At 59.0% G+C, this 20598-nt stretch overlaps 1 protein-coding gene across 30 annotated transcripts in view; it reads left to right on the forward strand.

The window, feature by feature from the left end:
• ABLIM2 (actin binding LIM protein family member 2) overlaps nt 1-20598 on the forward strand; it is a 150808-nt gene that overhangs the window by 53103 nt on the left and 77107 nt on the right. For 29 of the 30 annotated variants that reach the window (XR_010942828.1, XR_010942826.1, XR_010942831.1 and 26 more), the window contains exons 4-6: nt 2126-2241; nt 9061-9187; nt 12097-12190. Coding sequence is in view for 22 of the 30 variants with exons in the window: in XM_067735003.1 (XP_067591104.1) it covers nt 2126-2241; nt 9061-9187; nt 12097-12190 (337 nt within the window). In the remaining 8 variants the exon portion in view is untranslated. The remainder of the gene's footprint in view (nt 1-2125; nt 2242-9060; nt 9188-12096; nt 12191-20598) is intronic. The other variant, XM_067735004.1, reaches the window with a different exon arrangement.

Here is a 20598-nt window from a genome sequence, read left to right on the forward strand (position 1 = left end):
ACAATCAAAAAGAACAAACCAGTGGCGTGTGCAGCCGTGTGAGTGAATCTCAAAAACACGCAGCAGAACAAGACATCAAAGACTGCGTACCGTGTGATTCCATTTATAGGCAGTCCCAGAAGATCAAGTCAGATCCATGGCACAGAACGCCGATCATAGCCGCCTGGGGCCGGCGTGGGGGGATGAGTGGACGGTCACGGCAGGCTTTTGACAGTGGACAGAAATGTCGCATACCGTGACTGTGGTCCTGGTTACATGAGTGTGTACATTTGTCAACATATACTTCAATGAAGTTGAATTAATAGAATAATAGCTACCATTCATTCAGCCCCTCCTGGGTCCCAGGCATAATACTAGAGCTTTCCACGCTGTAGGTCAGATGCATGGATGGGTGAATAACAGCCTGAGACACAGATGTCCTTAGTCCCGTTTTACAAGTGAGAAGCAGGAACTCGGAGAGGTTAAGCAGCTTGCTCTGGGTCACACAGCCGGAGATTCTCTCCGAGCGCATCCAGGGATGGCAAGGGACTCCCGCTGTGGCCCAAGACCCCCCATTACCAAGGCAGCTGCAAGACAGCAGGCGGGAGAGAGGCAGACCCCAGCACTAACCACGTGGGATGCAGCGCACGGTGTCAGATAGCTGCCAGGGCAGCTGAAGGACGGAGAGCGGCAGGACCATCTCGCAAGTCTTGGGACGGGGTTCAGCTCAGCTTATATAGGTCCTTGCTCCCTAAGAGCTGAGACTGGCTGGCTGGGGCCCTGCTGAATCCGCCTAGGGCCCTGAGCGCCAGCCCCACAAAGTGGGGGGCTTTGGCGGGGCTTTTTCACGGGAAGGCTTGGCAGCCTCATGGGTCAGAAAGCTCTTCTGGTCGCAGAGTCGGGGCTGGACTGGAGCCGGCGTGACCCAGGCAGGCTCCGAGAGGAGGCCCTGCAGGGGAAGGCGGCTGAGCTAGGCCTCCAGGGGGACCTTCGGTTATTGACGTGTTCACGTACTTGCTCATTCTTTCACTGACAGTGACCTGTCGAGCAGCTGGCTGTGTCTGACCTTGTCCAGTCCCGAAGGAGGCAGGGGGGACACGACGAAGGCTTAAGCCAGAGGACGGGGCGTGCCCTGGTCCAGATAATTCAGAGACTGCCGCCCGCAGGGCTCAGGTTCTCTTGCCAGGCTGAACTGGGGGAGGAGGTGGCCCAGTGGCAGGAGGTGGCCTGACCCTGGCTCACCAGAGGCGGGCACCCGATCCACCTCTGTCACCAGAGGGGAAGTTCCGGGGCTGAAGCAGGTGGGCCGGCTCTGCGGCCCCCACCGGCCTCGCTTGGGCAGCCCAGGGCCGTAACTTCCCCTTGCCCCAGGGCTGGGACTAGGGACTCTGCTTTGGATGCAGAGTTTAAGGGGAGGCCAAAAAAAGTGATCAAGGTAAATGATATTTTAATGTGATACTTCAGAAATTGGAATTCATGCAAAAAACAAATCCATGATGAAAAAAATGCCAGACTTTAAAGACGGAATCCAGCACACAGTCTTGCATGCTCCTAGCGGCACTGCTTTCTGAGAGACCCAGGGAGGCAAATCACGGCGCTTTGGAGTCAGGCAGGTCTTGGTTTGAGTCTGGTTCTGACGGGCAGCAGCCGTGTGGCCTTGGAAAAGTCAACTATCCTCTCTGAACTTCAATTTTCTCACCCATTGAGAAAAACAAAGCAAAGACCAACCTGGGCAAGCATCTTAATGGTGATAGATGAGGCAGGCATTAAGGAATCTGTCATAGAACCTGGCCTGGCACCTAGTAGATGCTCAGTAAACGGTGCTGTTGCCATGAGTATTGAACTGATAAAGCATGCTGGGCGGTCAGAGGAGGCAGGGTTGGATGGAGGAGGCCAACGGCTGAGACTGCCCAGTTGATCGCCATGTGCAAGCACTGGCCGGCCCCCACTGCTCTGGCCCACTGCCGGTGCCGATGAGGAAACTAAGGCTAAGATGGCCCAGCGGCAGCGCCTGCATGCAGACACCCAGCGTCCTGGGCCTGTGGTCCCCGGGGAGGTGACGGCGTGGTGTCTAGGATGGGGCTCCCCCCACCCAGGAGAAGAGCCAGGAGGTGGTCCTGGCTGGTAATGTGCTGTCTTATTTCAGGTTGCCCTTCCCGCCCGGGGACCGAGTGACCTTCAACGGCAAGGAATGCATGTGCCAGAAGTGCTCCCTGCCCACCTCAGCGGGCAGCAGCGTGCCCCTGTCCCAGGGCCTCTGGAGTAAGTGGACGCAGAGCGGCGTGGCGGAGGGGGCTTGGTGGTGCTGGGTGGCAGGCCTGACACCACTGGGACCAGAAGTAGTGGAAGCGAATAACTGTGGATGAACACAACGAAGGGAGCCAGGGCCAGGCGCCTCTGGGGTACTCCTGCCTCTAAGCCTTTGCTCAGCCTGTGCCCTCCCCCCTTTGTGCCACTCCATCTTTCAGCCCGGCTCTAGCCCACCTCCTCCAGGAAGCCTTCTGGCCTCCTTCTGGCCTTCTCCCTCCAGCACCCACACTCAGCTCCCCACAGTTATTTCCAGAGCATCCGGGAGCCCTTCAGGAGAGCCACTAGGAGAACAGTGACCTCTGGGCTCCTGTGGTCTGGGGCTCTTGGATTACCTGTTCCGTCCCCTGGGAGCTGGGCCAGGGTGCGTATGCAGTGGGTGCTCAATACATGCTTCTTGAATGAAGAAGGGGGTTGTTAGTGAAAACGAACCAGTAGCAGGGGCATGTCAGGAGCTTGTGGATGTGGGGCAGAGAGCAAGGTGGGAGCAGAAAGGCTCTGGCCTTTCCCTGTGGGTGGCTCTTCCAGGACCAGAGATGGGACACAGGGACGGGGAGGGAGCCCAGCGCCCCAGGACTGCTCCCACCAGGCTCCCACTGCAGAAACGGGGTGTTCAGAGCCCATCCTGTGTGCAAGGTGGCTGTGGTGTCCCAGTGCCAGAGCCACGTGTCCTGGGACAGAGGAGGGGTTTGTATTGACTTCCAGAGCCAACCCCTGGCTCTCCTCACTCTCCTGTCCTCTCCCGCTTCCTTTTCCGCGACACTGAAAGTCTGTACAGAGGAGACTGCACATCCTCCCAGGAGCCGAGTGTTGGCTTCAGGGACTGGTAACAATTTTATCTGGGAAATGAGGCGAAGCCTTCATCCCTTGGGGAGGCAAGCTCACGGCAGTCACAGTTGGTGAGGCTGTTGCTTTGAGGTCTGCTAGGAGAGTTCTCCATTCAAAACTTTCTCTCCAGCTGAGGTCTGGATTGATTAAATTTTTGAGAATTTGCTTCAACAAACAGCCCTATTATCATTAAGCCTGAAATAGTAATCAAAAACTACAGCAAAATTTGAAAAGGCGGGGATTAGTTTGAAGAGTTTGTCCAGAGCTTCCTGGCAGCCAAAGTAAAAAGGGAAATATGCCCAATCACAGACTCATTGTCTGAGACTTTTTTGAGATTTTTTTAAATGTCATGGGCAGAAAGGCTGCCCTCTCCAAATGGAATTTTTTTTTTAAATATCAAATTTGTGTTTTCAAAGAACAGACGCTGCCCTCACCCCTAGATGGGTCTGTAACCCACCCCTTCTATAACCTATCCCTTCTCGCAGTCCATGGTGATAATCCCCAGCTTAGAACCGTTTTTGTGCCTGGAAGGCATTAAACATTCATCAACAGTTCTTGGCTTCTGTGTGGATGTCTGCATTGTCTTCCCAGCTCCCACCTCCTTTTGTCCCCAGAGCAGCCTGGCCAGGCAGGAGTCCCTCCCTCCTTCTGCAGGAGCATAAGTGCCCTGAGCCTGGTGGAGAGCAGCAGAAGTACTGGGTGCCCAGTGTCCAGCTAGGGAGGGGTGGGGCTGAGGTTTGAGCCAAGGCCTTTAAAGTCCAAAGCAGGGGAGCCCGCCCTGCTGTGACCAGAGGCTTTCTGAAGAGGTGGCCTTTGTTCTGAAACCTAAAACACAGGTTTTCGTTAAGTAGGCATTGAGGGAAGGGCACTGCATGAGCTGGGCCCAACTGCCACCCCCATGTGAGCGGACAAGGGGGGTGCTGTGTGGGAGCAGGGAATGGAAGTGAAGAAACCAGGCGGCAAAGCCATGCCAGGGAGCTCCAGCTGCATCCTGGAGGCAACGAGGAGCCATAGATGGCTGTTGAGGGAGGTAGTGCCGGGGTGGGTTGGGAGCATGTTAGGAATGTGAGCCTGCGCAGCGTGGTCTGCCCTGCAGGTGGTGGCAGCTGGGGGAGGGACGCGGCCCTTCTTGCATAGGGTGGAAAGCTGCAGATGGCCACCTTTGGGGTCCGCCTTCCCTGGGGGAAGCGGAGAGTGGCCAGCTGCTCCCGTGGAAGTCAGGCTTGGTCCCAGGGACCTGAGCTTCCCTCTTCCGCTCATTGGCCTGAGCCTGTTGCTTAGTAACAGGATCAGCGCTTCTTGCTGGATGCCCACGCCTTCCCTGGGGAGGGGTGCACCACTCCTTCTGGGTGGCCAGCTCGTCCACCGCACCTGAGCTTTCCACGCCGCTTCTGCCCTGGACTGCCTCCCCGACTGCCCTGGGGGGAGGGTCTCCTCCCGGACAGCCCGCTGGGCGCCCATCCAGGCTCCCCTTTTCCAGGCTCCTCCCGTACTCTCCAGCTCTGAACCGGTTGCTGGTTGGAGCGGGTCACAGGGCAGCCCTCAGAGAGGCCCAGCGCCACTCCAATCAGGGCGCAGCTCTGAGCCCGGCTGTGAGGAATAGACCCCGCCACTCACCACCTGGGTGCCCTGGGCACGCTGTGTCCCCTCTCCGGGCCTTGGGAGTGGACGTGGGGTCAGCAGTGGGTGTGGGCAGTGGCCCAGAGGGGCAGCCTGCTGTGGCAGCAGCCAGGAGCTGGGAACGTGGGACCTTGGACCGGGGCAGCCCTGTCCAAGCTGAGGAGCCCCCGTGACCCGTTCTTGGGCTCGACTCCACCTGCTGGGGCCCAGCCCAGCCAGGACGGGGTCACACCCGGAACCTGGGGTCACTCTCGGAGCCAGGATCAGGAGGCCCACCGAAGTCAGGAGGGAAGGGGCAGGGCCCTGGCATCCAAGGCCTCTGCTGGCTGTGTGCCCGTGAGGGGCCGTCCTGTGGGCGGGGCGGGTCCTCAGGCCTTCGGACGTGCATCCACCTGGGCTGTGGCCCTCGGAGCTTCTGTGTCTTCCGCCCACGTGGGGTTGCACTGTCCATGTGATCAGGGGTGGGTGACGGGCTCAGAGCCCCGGTCCCCCCTCTGGAAATGGGGTGAGCCTTTCTTGTGGCGAGGCTGAGGTTAAATGAGGGGGTGACGTGGAAAGATGAGGAGGGGCTGGGCCCCAAGGGGGGAGCAGGCATGCGGGCTGCCTTGTGGGGTGCAGTGGCTGCCTTGTGGGGTGCATCTGCCTTGTAGGGTGCTGTAGCCCCCAGGAACCAATGTCCCTTCTGGCCGCCACTCCCCGCCCCCCAGCCACTGCGTTGCAGTCAGGGGGTCGAGTCGCCAGTTCAGTGCAGAGCCCGGTGGGTGGGATGCACTTGAACCTTTTTTATCTCTCCCAGCAGATGCTCGCAGGCCCTCCTGCTTGGCCCGGGCTCCTTAGAGAAATCGCAAGCCAAGCCCGTAACGTCTCAGGCATTTTAAAGTTAGAACTCTGTCGGTTCCTTGCCATCAAAGGTCAATCTCAGATTCGACCCAGACCCCCCTCCACTCCCAGTTAGATCTGAGGAGGACAGTGGGCGAGGGAGTCTGACCCTGCACCCCACTCCCAGCCCGAGTCCACAGCTGGGGCTCAGAGAGGCCCCTGACGCGTCCTGGGTCCCATGCGAGTTAGTGACCGCGTCTGCTAGAGGAGGGGGCACTTGAGGGGAAACAAGGAGACTTTTTGGAAGGTTCTAGAAGGGTCATGCTGGGGAAGGGGCCCAGGTCCATCCTGTGGCTGTGATGGCAGAGCCAGGCCCAGGGTGCGAGGATGAGTGGGTGGCAGGCTTTGGCCCTTCCAGGCCAAAGTGTGCCCCCCTCCTGCCCCCGGGCAGTGGGGACACACTCCCTCAAGGACGTCTGCGCAGTGACAGCTGTTGTCGAGTGGATTCATCACAGAAGATTCACCTGTCATTTGCAAAGCCCTGCGAAGCTATGCTGAGCTCCAGATGTGTTTAGAAAATGAGGATTGCCGTTTCCATGACAACAGTCCTCGCACCTGGCTCTGGCCTCCACGTTCACGGCTCACTGTTAGTGAGACTCTACCCCGAGTCTACGGGGACAAGGAGGCGGTGTGGAGGTGCGGAGCACGTCCCCCCCGGCGGCAGGTGGCACGTTTGCCCGGAGCCTCGGACCCTGCCCTGGGGGCGGGCACACTGCTGATCCAGGAAGAGGCAGAGCGGGGGGCTTCCCGCAGGGAATCGGCCCCTCACGAGGTGTCCCCCTCGAGACGACAGCGGTAATAGTTCGAGCGTTCAGCTCACGTGTGCTTATTCATTCCTCAAACGCATCCTTCACACCACACGCCTGTCTCTGTTAGCTCATGACAGCTGCGTGAGGCTGGTCCTGTTACTACCCCCATAAAATGCGTCCCTGTCTTAGTGGGCACAGAGACGTGAAGTGACTCGGTCACTGTCACACAGCTGGCGGGGACAGCCTGGCTTCCAGCCACTGCCGTGCCCCGCCTCCCCCCAGGCCCAGCGTGGTCCGGGCTGCTCCTTGGCTTTGCCCGTCTGCGAAGACCTGGACCGAGGCCCTGAGCAGGCTTTCTCGACTTCAGCGCTGTTGACATCTGGGGCCTGACGATTCTTTGTGGTGGGGGCCGACCTGTGCCCTGGAGGGTTTTGAGCAGCGTTCCTGGCCTCCGGGCCCCTGGGGCACGACCCCCACCTTCCACGCCCAGTTGGAAGGACCAGAATTGTGTCCAGACACAGCCCAAAGCCCCCGGCAGCAAAATGGCCCTGGTCAAGAGGCGCTGGCACAGACCGTACTGCGTGTGCCCGCGGTCACCCGCTAGGTGCACGGATCCAGCCCTGGAAGGCGGTGTCGGCCCTGCTCTGCTGGGGACAGACTGAGGGGGTGGGAGGGGAGGGGTCTTGATGCCTCCTGAACTTGAGGAGGGAGCTTCCTCTTGGCTCCGATGCATTCAGGCGTTCGTTCACTGAGCTCTTCTCTGCCGCCAGCCTGGCTGGGCTCCATGATCCTGAGATGGCTGGGAGGTCCCCTCTTCCCTCCCAGCCCTGGACCTCGGGGTTTGAGCCTGTTCTTCGGGTCTTTTCCAAAGTTGCCAGTGGATTTGATGGTGTGGTAAATTAAGAAATCTAGAGTTTGACCAACAGTTCTGTAGATACTAAATATTTTTTATTCTTAAAGATGACGTGATGCTGGGCTCTGCCCAGAAGGAGAGCAAATCCCTGTCAGAGCAGAGTCTGGCGAGCCCGCCGTGCGTCGGGCGTGTCCCGGCAGCATCAGCACCTAGACGTGCGGGCTCTGCTGTCTTCATATGAGATCCGTCACTGAATGTGACTGCCCCGCCCCACTCCCCGGCTGGAAACAGGGCTCCACACGGAGAGGAAAGAGCCTTGTCCAGTGTGACCCCGAGGAGTAGGGCCAGGATTGGAGCCAGGCTGCTGGACCTTGGGCCCCATTCTTTCATCTAGGGTGGGGGGGTCCCTGCCTGGCTGAGCCCAGGAAATGCTGAGTCCCTCAGGGCACCCCCTGCTCGCCTCTGCTCATCAGGGCCCTTTGGGGTCCCCAAGGCCCCACCCTTGTCATGTCCCCGACACACACAGATATACATGGAAATACTAGACACACACACATAGAGACACACACATGCAGCCACACACAGACAGACACACGCAGAGACGGATAGACCTACATACAGACATACACACATTTATGCACAGACACAGACACACTTACACACACACACAGACTCACGCAGGGACACACACTCACACAGACACATACACTCATGCATACACACCACACACACAGGCACTAACACACACGCATACATAGATACACCCCTGCACACACACCCCTGCACACAGTCACACACAGATATACCTGTCTGCACACAGACGTGTCACACAAAGATACAAGTGCACGTAATCAGACACAACACATGCACATAAGACACACGTGTACGTACTCGATACAGATATGTGCACACACACGCACGCCCCAGGCAGGTCATGCTGCCTGTCTCTGCCCCTGACGTTGCCCGGCCTGCTCCACCCCCTGGTCCTTCAGCACACGTGGCACTGACTGTGGGAGCCCCTGGTGTGGCTGCCCATGGCTGGAGGGGTCGGGAGGCAGCAGGGCCGTGTCCTGAGCACCCGAGACCCTGGGGGGGGGGCTTGATCAGGGATGGGCATGGCTGGAGGGGCAGCGGGGAGACCAGTCAGGGGCCCAGACCAGGCTGGGGGCCATGGGAGGGAGAGCCCCCATCACCGGGGGTGAAGGTGCTTCCTGGGGCCTGGCTCCGACCTGGGCTGAGGCCGGGAGCACAAGCGCGGGTGGTCACTGTCCTATGTCCGGGATGTGGCACGGCTGGCCACAGAAGGAGCTCAGAAGCCGGGGCCGGAGGGCTTCCTGGGAGGGGCACCCTGGCAGGCGAGCGCTCAGAGGACAGGCATCGGGGCTCCAACCTCTCTAAAGCGGCACCTTTCCTGGTGGGGGGGCACAATTAGGTTCAAAGTCCACCTGCCAACAGAGCAGGACAGGCGAGGCCACCCAGAGCTCCTGCCATCATGGCACCCTGCTGCCCGGGCCATGCTTGGGGCAGTGCCCACTGCAGGGTGCCCCTGTGCAAGTCCACATCTGCTTCCGCAGGCCTGGACGCCCATCTCTGGAAGGTGGGGCCTCTGTCTAGTTCATGCTGGTATCCCAGGCGCGCGGCCCAGGCTGCACGCAGTCGGCGCTCGACGCGCGCTCACGCTGGCCGTCGTGTAACGGCCGCGGCTGGACGGTTCCGTCTGTCCCGTCCCCAGGCCCGCTCTCACTGCCCCTGGGGTGTCCGTAGTCCCAGCGGTGCAGGGCCGCCACCCTGCGCCTCTCGCCCACACCCACGAGGATGACGGCTGTGCTCCGTTCTTTCTTCCAGGTTGCAAGGGCTGCGGAGTGGAGATCAAAAACGGCCAGTCCCTGGTGGCCCTGGAGAAACACTGGCATCTGGGCTGTTTCAAGTGCAAGACGTGCGGGAAACAACTGAACGCGGAGTATATCAGCAAGTGAGTGGGCGGGGCTCGCTGGCCTGTCACCTGGGGGCGGGGCAGGGCTCGTCCTGTGCCCACCCTCCTGCCAGCTCCTCCGGGGGAGCCCCTCTCCCTACCAGCCTTGCGTCCTCAGTGTGGTTTGCAGAGACTCCCATGCTCTTTCTGTTCACTGGGACAGAGACTTTAGCGCTCCCACCTTTGACCCTGTAAAACACCTCCCCACACCGCCCCTGGTGTCACCCTCGCCCGTGGAATTCGCCCCCCTTGCTGGTGCCTGCACCCCCTGCAGGATGCAAAGTGGACGTCAGCCGAGGCCGGCAGCAGAGCAAGGAAGAGAGGGCTGACCGGGCTCGGGTGTCACAGGTGTGACGGCGCAGCCCTGTCTTCTGCCGCGGGGCCATCGGCAGCTCCCGCTGGCCGACACAGGGTCCCTGATGTGTGCTCAGGATGCAGCGGTGGCTGGTTTGGGGTGCGGGGGGAGCACCATTATCCAGAGGCAGTGGGGAGGGAGCTTCTGGGGATCGGGCCCTGAGCAGAGGCAGCTGGTCTGCCAAGTGCATTCTAATCCCTGGAGATCAGGAAACTGAGTCAGGTGAGCCCCCAGACAGCACCGGGGAGGGAAGGGTTACAGGCTGAGCTCAAAGGAGCAGCTTCTCTGAGTGCAGAGCGGCTCCCTCCTGCCAGTTAGGGGCTTTTCTGGCAACTTCTATCAAAGACTGTGCTAGTTCTTGATGCTCTGAGGGAATAGAACCATCACAGGAATTGACTGGGGTCAAAAACCGCTGCAATAAAACTTCCGAGAATAAAACACGCACACATACATGCATGCACACGCATGTGCACGCGAGAGCGGGTGTACACTGGGGGAATCCGAATCGGGTCGCTGCGTGTGCCAGTGTCAATTTCCTGTGGACCTTGTACTCTAATTCTGTAAGATGTGAGCCTTGGGGAAACCTGGTGAAGGCCGTCCTGGTTTCTCTGTCCCGTTTCTTACAACTGTGTTTGGATCCACAATTATCTCAAAATCAAACATTGCCAGTGAGAGTCCCCACATCAAGATGAGCCTCTGTCCAGGCTGGGTCAGGCTGGGGGGGTTTCTGGCCACTTGGTCCAGGACCTGTTGCCTCTGTCATAGTAAAGGGAAGGGGTGAGTGACACGCCAAGGCAGCCTTGGGGACAGAGCACTTAAAATAAAACAAAATGATGCCCAGCCCCCAGAGCGCTGCAGCCCCTCTCACCCACACAGCGTGTGCGTTACTTAGCAGCCTCTGGGACAGCCCGGAATTCGTGATGAGGGCGTGGTGGTGTTGCCATGGAGACGTCATCTTTGAACCTCCTGGATTTGCTGCATGTACAGCCTTTTTTGGGGAGAGGTCAGGGCATTTGAAGGTGGACCCTAAGGGCCCAATATACATGTCCCCTCCCCTGTGGAAGGAAGGGCTGCTTCGTTTCTGAGGCTGCAGAGAAACACCAGGACCTCAACCCTCCTGCCGTCATCTGTGTGACCCAGACGAGGTCCTGAGCTTTGAGGAAGAGAGGGCGCCACTAGCTGCAGTCTCCCAACAGCTCGAGAAATCTCACCTTCTGTTAGCAGCTGAGCAAAAATCAAAACCAAACTGGGGCTCACACGGCAACTTCGGCAGTGCGGGGTTGGGGGCGGGGGGGATGACGCACCAGAGTAACGCCCCCGACCCTGCACCCCCCGGGCCAGTCGCCTCCACGTCCAAGTCCCATTGGGCTGGAGCCGGGGCCAGGGGGACAGCCCCGGTTGGCGATGGCCACCGGGTGCCAGGTGCCGGCCATACCTTGTCTTCCTTAGACCTTGCACTTACCGATCCCACTTTACAGCCAGGAAGCTGAGGCCCAGACGGGTTCAGTGACAGCTGGGACTCTGGGCGTTTGAGTGCAAGCCTGTTCACTCACCGCTGCCCAGCAGGAAGCATTGGCACCACCTCCGACACCGTCACTGCCACTCGTCCCGCGGCATTGACCCCATAGTGATAATTAATGAGCTCCGACCGCAGGCCAGACACTGTCCAGGCCTTGTGTCTGCGTTGTCTTCCGTCCACCACCTGCAAACCAGCTTCTCCTTACAGTTCAGTGAAGGGGGCTCGGCATTTAAGCAGCCCGCCCACGGCTGCCCAGATATTCATGAGCAGTGCCCACGACGTGTCCCGCTCGTCCCAATTTCCCAAAGCCACGAGCCACGCGCGCGGCGCGTAGGAAGCCCGCCGTTGCTGTGCGCGGGGGGCGTGGACGCATCGCTCCTTCCTGCGCAGCCTGATGCCCCTCGCCCCTCGGATTTCGAGAGCAGGAAGCTCCCGGCCACGCCCGGGAGGGTGAGGGTCGGTCCCAAGGCACGCCTGCCACTTGGCATCTTGTCACCCTCAGACCTGGTCTCCACCGTGGGCGGCTTTGTCACACCCCCTTGTCGGCTCACGTTTTTCTCCAGCGCCCCAGACCCCTTTCAGAACGAGCAGGAAGCCACCCAATGCGTAAATAGACTATTTCCCACCCCGGTTGTTAAACATCTGACAGAATGAACCGGAAGGAAGAGCCACGTCTGCGGACACGTCTTTTATTTCCCAGACGCAGCTTTGATTCCTTGCGCTCAGGCTTTGGAGCCCTCCACCAGCCCTCGCTCGCCCCCTGGGCGGGCGGCCCCACCTCTGGCACCTCAGTTTGTCCACCTGTGAAATGGGACGATCTTTGTGGTATTTCTCTTGGGGCTGCCCTGATGACCGAGGGGCCGTGCTGGTGCCTGTAAGTGCCCCATACACGCTGTTCAAGGGCTGTGCTGTTACCCAGAGTAGGAGGAAGTGGGCGTTTGCCCCTTGGACGTGGCCGCTCTCGTTGGCGAGGACTCTGAGGGCTTGGGGGTCCTGGGGGTGCCCCCGCCGTCCTGACTGCCGGCTCTGTTGCAGGGATGGGCTGCCCTACTGTGAGGCGGACTATCACAGCAAGTTCGGGATCCGCTGCGATGGCTGTGAGAAGTACATCACGGGGCACGTGCTGGAGGTAAGGAGGCCGCCTGGAGGCTGCAGGCATGACCCTCGCCCGCTCTAAGTTCTTCTCTGGGCACGGGGGTCTGCCCGCCCCCTAGGAGTTAACAGAGAGGATAAGAAGGTGCCTCTCGTGGCGTCTGGGGTGTATGTTTGTGCAGGAACCCGCACCCCTGAGCCTCTGCCTCCCAGCTCTGCCAGAGGGCACCTTCCAGGGTCTGCCCAGTGAGTGCCACCTCCTCCAGGAATATTCCCCTGCAACACTCTCTCACCTGTGCCCTTTACACGTTGACAGAGAGGTGGGAAGAACTTGCGATCCTGGTTCAGCCCTTTGGCATCTAGATGGGAAATCTGAGGCTTGGCGGGTTGCACAGGGAGCCTGGGAGGCAGGGCGGGGTCCCCGGGGGCGGGCAGGTCGCCCAGCGATTTCAGGTTGGGGCATTTCTGGGGTGCTGACAGGTGCGTTTCTTGGTCTGGGTGGTAGTTACATGGGTGTGTCCCTTTGTGAAAATAACACGTGTTATGCACTTGGCTACATTTGTTCAGTGAGATCAATTCCATGGGGTGCACAGAACCAAACCCACCCCCTGATGCTCTGGCCCAGCCGGCCCCCCCACCCCACTCTGCAGCCCCTCCTGGGCTCTGCGCTGGGGCGGCTGGATGGGCCATCCCTCGGCGAGCGTATGGTCTGTTGGGGAGGGCAGAGGTAACCAGAGGACCTGGGGGGTGGGGAGGGGGCAGAGCAGTGGGAGAGGAGGGGCCCTGACCCAGCCAAGGGGCCTGGGAGCCTTTTCCAAGGAGGTCACAGAAGCAGCCTCTGGGGGTGGGAAGACAGGTTGGGGTCTGAGGCTGCGGGGCCCAGGCCACCCTCCCAGACAAGGGCTTCTGAACCCTGGACAGCCTGGGTCGGATTTGCATACTAGAGGCTGCTGCTGAGGCTGGACTTGAGGCCCGAGGCCGTGAGGCCAGCCAGGAAGGGCTGGGCATCCCCGCATCCCCGAGGACTCCTGCGCTGCCCGCCCCACAGCTAGAGCCCAGTCTTAGCGGGCTCAGAATGCCTTGGTGAATTGCACGTTGAGCACTGAGCTGCTTTTCTTGAAATTACACTTGACATCAGAGCTGCCGGGAGAGAGTTGCCCCAGGGCCTCAGCTCCAGGTAGCGGGGAGGGGAAGGGGGTGGCCACACCCACCCAGGGGCAGTGAGGCCCTCCCCACCATCTCCCCATTTCCCAGATGCCACAGCGGGAATGGTCCCAGGCTCTGTGCAGAGCTGTGCCCTTCTACGCCCAGAGGTCCCTGCGGGGGGGCTGGGATTACACCCTCATTGACTGTAGAGAGTTTGCAAAGCACAAATAAGGGGGGAAGTCACTGACATGCGATCATATTTAGCTGAACTTTTTGGCTGGATTCCTTCCAGTTTTTTCTCTCTCCACATGTCAGAGTTGGCATCACACCATTTATACATTATATCCTGATTTTTTTTCAACTCCCATGTCCTATTTAATAGGTTCCTATGTTTTTGTTTTGTGTTTTATGGGTCTTTTTGTAAACAGCCTTATTGGAATATAGTTCACACACCACGCAATTCACCCGCATAAAGTGTGTGATTCGGTGGTTTTTAGTATCTTCACAGAGCTGTGCACCCATCCCCACAGTCCATTTTAGGACGTTCTCATCACCTCAAGAAGAAGCCTGTACCCCTTAGCTGTTCCTCCCCTACACCCTGAGCCCGTGGCAGCCACCAATCTACTTGGGTCTGTAGAGTTCCCTGTTCTGGACGCATCATATAGATGGAATCATCGGCTCTGTGGGGTCCTCTGTGATTGAATCTGTCTCACAAGATAACATTTCCAGGTGCATCACACACAAGAGTGTTTCAGTGTTGCATCGTATTTCCTTGTAGGAGTAGACCAGAATGTTTTAGGCTGATCATTCATTGTTGGACATAACACCGTTTTCCACTTTTTTACTACGATAAATAACACTGAGATGAACATCTTTTTTTATTGCATTTCTAGTTTTCCTTAAGATTCATTCACAGAAGTATAGAAACTGAGCCAACAACCATGAACTTTGTAAGGGTTCTTGACACATAAATTGCTTTCCAGAAAGTTTATTCTGATTTATGTGCTTATCAACAGAGCGCGATCTTTCCCATCTCCCACCCTGGGTGTAATCTTTATGAAATCCTGTGTCGAGCTGATAGGGGAGAACGTGGGGCCTCGCTGCTGTTTGCTTCCCTCCCACCCCTAGTGGTGCCGGGTCTTCTTTGTCATTTTTAGCCAATCAGAGTTCTTGCATTTCAGTTATCTTCCGTCAGCATCGCCTGTTTCTACACTGGGGGCTCCATGTCTTTCTGACGGAGTTGGGCGGGTGGTCACGTGATGAGACTGTTGCCATCTCATCTGATGAATATCTTGTATGTTTTTCTGGGGTGGTGATCACGCCTCATGTTTGTACCCCCATCCTCCGAACGTGCATGAAGGATGCGTCCTCCCGCCGTACCCCACGGTGACGTGTCACCTGGCCCTCCCGTCTCTCCAGGGCTCTCTCCTCACCCAGACCCTGCTGCAGACCCTGCCCTGGGGGAGTCTGGGCAGCCGCCCCCTCCGGCAGCAGCACCGAGGCTCCTGGAGGATCCCCCGGCCAGGGCCCCACCTGCCGCAGTGCCTGGCGGTTCAAGCCTGTTGCTCTCTGTTCCCCCAAAAGACTGTTCCAGACCTCCCTCGCTCTCCTGGGCTGCTGCCCTCCCACCGCAGCCGGCCAGCCACAATGACCTTGTCTAAGACTTAACAGAGAGAGGGTCAGACGCCACTCAGGGCTGTCTGCAAAGCCTCTACCCCACCCGCTCCTGCCCTTCCTGACGGAGGCTCTGTCTCTCCTCCCAGCCACAGCCCCCAGCCTGTGCTCCGGTCCGAACCCCGCCCGCCTCCTCTGGAGCCTCACCCTGCCATCTCCTTTCCTCCCTGGGGGCCACAAGGCATCCTCCTGGTGGCTTGTTGAAACAGCTCAAGTCGCCCCCGTTTAAAGAGACTAGAAACCTGTCACCCTCACCTGTCCAGGTCCGCCAGCCGCTGCACCGTCTCTTCAAGCCGCTCCCCAGAGCGCCGGCCCCCTCCCACCCTGCTTGGTGCCCTCACTCTGTGGGCTTGTGTCTGTGTGTCTGGGAGAGCGTGTGCCGAGCCCAGGAGGCCCAGCCGGGCTCCCGGTGCCTGTTCTTGGCCCGACCGCCTGGCCTCCCCCTGCGTAGGTGTTGCTGTGTGCTGTTTCCCGCCACGCTGCGATACCTGATGGCCTTAGCGGGCAGCATCTTAGGCTCTGTGGGCTGAGCAGTTGTCGCCACAGGTGTGTGACTGTAGCCTGGCCCGCTTCCGGCACCCTTTGGGGTGGGCGGGACACGCCAGCCCCGGCCCTGGCGGCCCGGTCACCAGACCCTCCTCGGGGATCCGAGGGGTCGTGTCTGCGGAGTGTCCCCCAGCTCAGTGCCGGCCACGAGGTAGCTGATGGGGGCTGGAGGATAAAGAGCCTCCCAGGGAAGATGAATGCTTTTGTTTTCGCCTCTGCGGGCGGCGAGCTCCGCGGTGTGTGGCAGTTGAGTCAGCGGGACCTGCACAGCTCTGAGGTTCCTCCCCAGCGAGGCGGCAGCTGCAGGCAGGCGGGCGGGGACAAGCCGGCTCCACGGAAGGGAGCAGCCGCCGTGCTAGGACCCCGCTGGGCGTGCAGTGGGCTCTTGAGGGCCGGCAGGTGGCAGGGGACAGGACCTGAAAAGGAAAGAGAAGGATCCAGACCGCTGGCTGGAGGGTGAGGGCATCTCTGTGCCCCCGCTCTCTGCCCCCGTCCTCACGGCCACACTGCCTGTTCCTGCCAGCCTGTCCCGGGAGCAGGGCTAGACAGGGGCCGAGGGGCCGACTGCTCCGACTGGGCTGTGGCGCCAGGACCCCGTGCAGGTAGGAAGCTCTCTGGGCCGATGGGGACGCCACACTGGCTGCAGGTGGGTGGGATTGCAGGGAGCGGGGCAGATCAGCCAGGTGCAAGGCCCCCAAGGCACCTGCCACCCCACCGGCTCTGCCTCCCAAGGTGCTGGAGTAGGGGAGCAGCCCGGGCCTCTTCCCCGCCCCTGCGGGAGCCCTCAGTCTGTGCGCGTCTGCATGCGCCGGGCCCGGGGCCAACCTGCGCGGGGCGCCCGCCGTGAGGTGTGCATTTGGCGGTAGTGCAGCCCCCCCACTCCCTCTGCCACTCGAAATATTTAACATCCTCCACTGCACGTTGTCTCGCATCCTGCGTGTCTGGGGTGTCTGTCCTGATGAGCCAGCTCCATGCCGGGAGCGTCCTGGGTCCGGTGGGGACCTGGGAGGGGCTGACACAAGCCCCCTCCCCGTCGCGGGGTTGGCTGGCTGGGGTGGGGGGGGCAGGGCAAGGAGCAGAGGTAGGGGGCTGGGAGCAGCCCTGCTGCAGTGCTGGCTCCTGGGGATGGAGTCTCTCCACGGAGAGAGCTGGAAGGTGGCTGTGCATTGCCAGGGGACGGTGGTCTAAGCAGATCAACCAGCCCAGGGCTGGACGAGCGGAGGGGGTGTTGAGTGAGAGGGGGTCCCTGGCTGAGTCCCCGCCATCACGTTGTTCTCTACTGGTTCTCACAGTATTAGCAGGAACAGGTGGGCGGGGGCGGGGAATGGGGTGCGTCTTGGCCAGCCCCATCCTCCTTATAACCCTGGCGGGGCCTCTGTCTGAGCCCCACCTGCCTCCTGCAGCCTGGCTGTCTCCATGGTAACAAGAAGCCCAGGGTCCCCCTGGGACCACTAATTAATCCCTCCCTCCCTTTGTTCCTTCCTCTGTGCTTCCCTCCCTCCCTCCCTCCTTCTTCCCTTCCTTCCCTTCTCCATCCACTACTCACCTTCCTGAAGGCTCACTGTGTCCCAGCCTGGCCTGGGGGCGGAGTTCCCGGTGAGGACGGTGGCAGGGGTCCCCCTGCCTGACCTGGAGGAGCCCTGGAGGGAGGGGGGCGGCCAGCTGATAGTTTCTCCATTTCAAATGGACCCTCTCCTGCGACTCCCTACGCTGGTGTGTTTATTTCTTCCTCTTTTCTTTTCTCCTTGGCACTTTTCACCCTCCTAAGCCAGCAGGACTTTTATCACTGGGAGAAAACAAACCCTGAGTTCCAAACAAATAAAGGCGTTTCCTAAGGACAGAGGTGAAGTCAGCTTCCCAAGACCCCAGCTTCTCGCTCCCTTCTTAAAACTTAATGAACGTGTTTATTTTAAAAACACTCTCAGAGGGAATACCTGTTTATCCTAAAAGAAAAATCATCTATAATGAATGTCATCACCCAGGAAAACTACCGTTAGCATTTAGACTTCATCCTTCTGGATCATGTGCACACACACAGACACACGGACGCACACACACACGAAGACACACACAGACACACAAAGACATGCACAGACACACGGACGCACACACACACAAAGACACCCACAGACACACGGATGCACACACACACAAAGACACACACAGACACACGGACGCACACACACACAAAGACACACACACACACAAAGACACGCACAGACACACGGACACACACACACACACACAGACACGCACAGACACACGGACACACACAAAGACAGACACACACACATGCACACGAAGACACACAGACACACGGACGCACACACACACAAAGACACACACAGACACACGGACGCACACAAAGACACACACAGACACACACACACACAAAGACACACACAGACACACACACAAAGACACACGGACACACACACACACAAAGACACACACAGACACACGGACACACACACACAAAGACACACACAGACACACGGACACACACACACACAAAGACACGCACAGACACACGGACGCACACACACACGAAGACAGACACACGGACACACACGAAGACACACACAGACACACGGACGCACATACACACAAAGACACGCACAGACACACGGACACACACAAAGACACACACAGACACACGGACACACACAAAGACACACACACGGACACACACACACACAAGACACACGGACGCACACACACACAAAGACAGACACACGGACACACACACACACACGAAGACAGACACACGGACACATACGAAGACACACACAGACACACGGACACAGAAATACTCACAAACTTACACACATAGACACAGACACACACAGAGACACAGAGATACACACGGATACAGACACACAAATACACAGATACACACACATAGAGACACACACAGGGACACAAAAATGCACACGCATACAGACTCACACACACACACACAGAGACACACAGAGACACACGTGGACTTGCCTTCAGCCTGACGCCACGCCCTGCTCAGCACCCAGCGAGGACCAGGGTGCTCTGTCCTGGTCCTTAACCATCGGTCCGTCAGCACATCCCGGGCATCTGGGTTGAGGAAGCCTGGCAAGGGCGCCACACCGGCGTCCTTACTGCAGGACTTCTCAGAGCCTTGATAGCTGACGTGCCTGGAGGTGGAGTATGTCACTTCGCTGCTCCCACGCTCACTGGGCAGAACCCCCCGTCCTCTAGGACCCCGTTGTGCATGCCTGGTGGGTACTGTTTTCTCGTTCAGAACATCTTTATGGGACAGCCCCTCTGCGTGCAGCTCTGCTCTAGGGCCTGGGACAGCAGAGAACGAGGGGACAAGGCTTAGTCCTGGAGCGGTCACCCGAGTCCTGGAGCTGGGGGAGAGAGAGGAACAGAGCCCAAACACAGTCAGGGAGCCACGCCAGCCTCCATGTGGTCCCCCAAGACCCCGAGTCCAGAGCGAGCCTGTCCCGAGGCCTGTGGCGTCAGCAATGGGGAGGGGGCAGGGCTGAGTCAGGGGTTCTGGGGAGGGTCTTTGCTGACATGGCACAGAGCTGGGAGGGCTGCCAGATGCTCCCCCCTCCCCCGACTGCATCCTTCCTGCTACAGATCTTGATTAGCTTCTCGGTAAATTTCATTTGATCCGTGTGCCCTGGAGATCAGGGCTTTCAAGATCCTGGTTCCAGTTCTGGTCATTCACGAAGGAGACTAAAGCTTCAAACTGGGGGCTGTGCCCGGAGCAGCCCCTGGGAGCTGGGCTGGGGGATGTGTGCCCTGCAGCGGGGACCCAGGGGAGGGCCCCAAAGCAGGCGGAGGCACAGCCGCTGCTCCAGGGAATGGAAGAGGCCATGGATGGCTTTAGGGAGGAAAAGGGGGTGCCTGCTTCCCATGGGGTAGGGAAGGCCCATCCCTCCGTGCTTCCCACAGCTGGGGGAGGGGGGAGGGGTTGGCTGCTCGTCTCTGCAGGGAGGGGAGGGAGTTTCTGCAGCCCAGAGACACTGCCAAGCCGGTCCCTAATGTCCACGGTCGGGCCGCGCTCAGTGCCCTCCACTCTGCCTGGGTACCGCTGAGGAACAGCGCTCGCTCTGTGCCCCCGGAGGCTGCGTTCCTAACGAGCCTGGTTCTGTCTGATTAAAGATGACAGCCGCTTGTCAGAAGGCACAAGACATCGTTTTCAAACCACGCACCGCAAAATCTCATGGGCTTTTGATACACTTTCAAAATCTGCGCCATCTTGAGTCCCACCTGGGTAAGGGGCTGCGCTGCCTCCCGGGCTGGGGGCTGGGGTGACGGCACAGATGACTGAGGCCCTTCCAGGACAGTTGTAGGGAGGAAAGGGCTCTGACGGAGCAGGGGCTGCTGCTGGGTTCCGATCGCGTGGAACGCCCCGGCCACCGTGGCCACTGCGAGACAGAGCAGAGCAGCAATGGGGGTTGATGCAAGGGGTGAGGACACTTTTATTTTGGACTTCGTGAGCCTGTCTCAGTCGGCTTGGGCTGCTGTGCTATGAACTGCGAGGCTTAAACAACGGCTCTAGAGGCTGGAAGTCCGAGATCAAGGTGCCAGTGCACTGGGTTCCTGGCTTGGAGATTGTCACCTTCTCCCTGTGTCCTCCCGTGGCAGAGAGCTCTGCTGTCTCATCTTGTAAGGACACGAGTGTCCTTATAAGACATCCTGGGGGCCCCACGTGGCTTTTCATGGCTGAACAATCTGCCGTTGTGTTTATCACACTCACATTTGGACATTTGGGCGGGTTCCACCTTCTGGCTACTGGGAATAACGCTGCTGTGAAGATTTACGTGCGCGTTATTGTGTGGACCCAGGTTTTTATCTCTCTTGTTCTCTTCCTTTTTCCTAAATACCTAGGAGTGGAATCGCTGGGTTGTATGGTAGTTCTGTGTTTAACTTTTGGAGGCACTGACAGTGTTTTCCACAGTGGCTGCACCGTTTTACATCCCCACCACCGATGTGCAAGGGTTCCAGTTTCTCCGTATCCTCACTAGCACTTGTTATTCTCCATTTTGTTTTAATTACAGTCGCCCTCGTGGGTGTGAGGTGGTGTCTCATTGT

This window comes from Pseudorca crassidens, chromosome 4 (genome assembly GCF_039906515.1).
Source record: "Pseudorca crassidens isolate mPseCra1 chromosome 4, mPseCra1.hap1, whole genome shotgun sequence".
NCBI lineage: Eukaryota > Metazoa > Chordata > Mammalia > Artiodactyla > Delphinidae > Pseudorca > Pseudorca crassidens.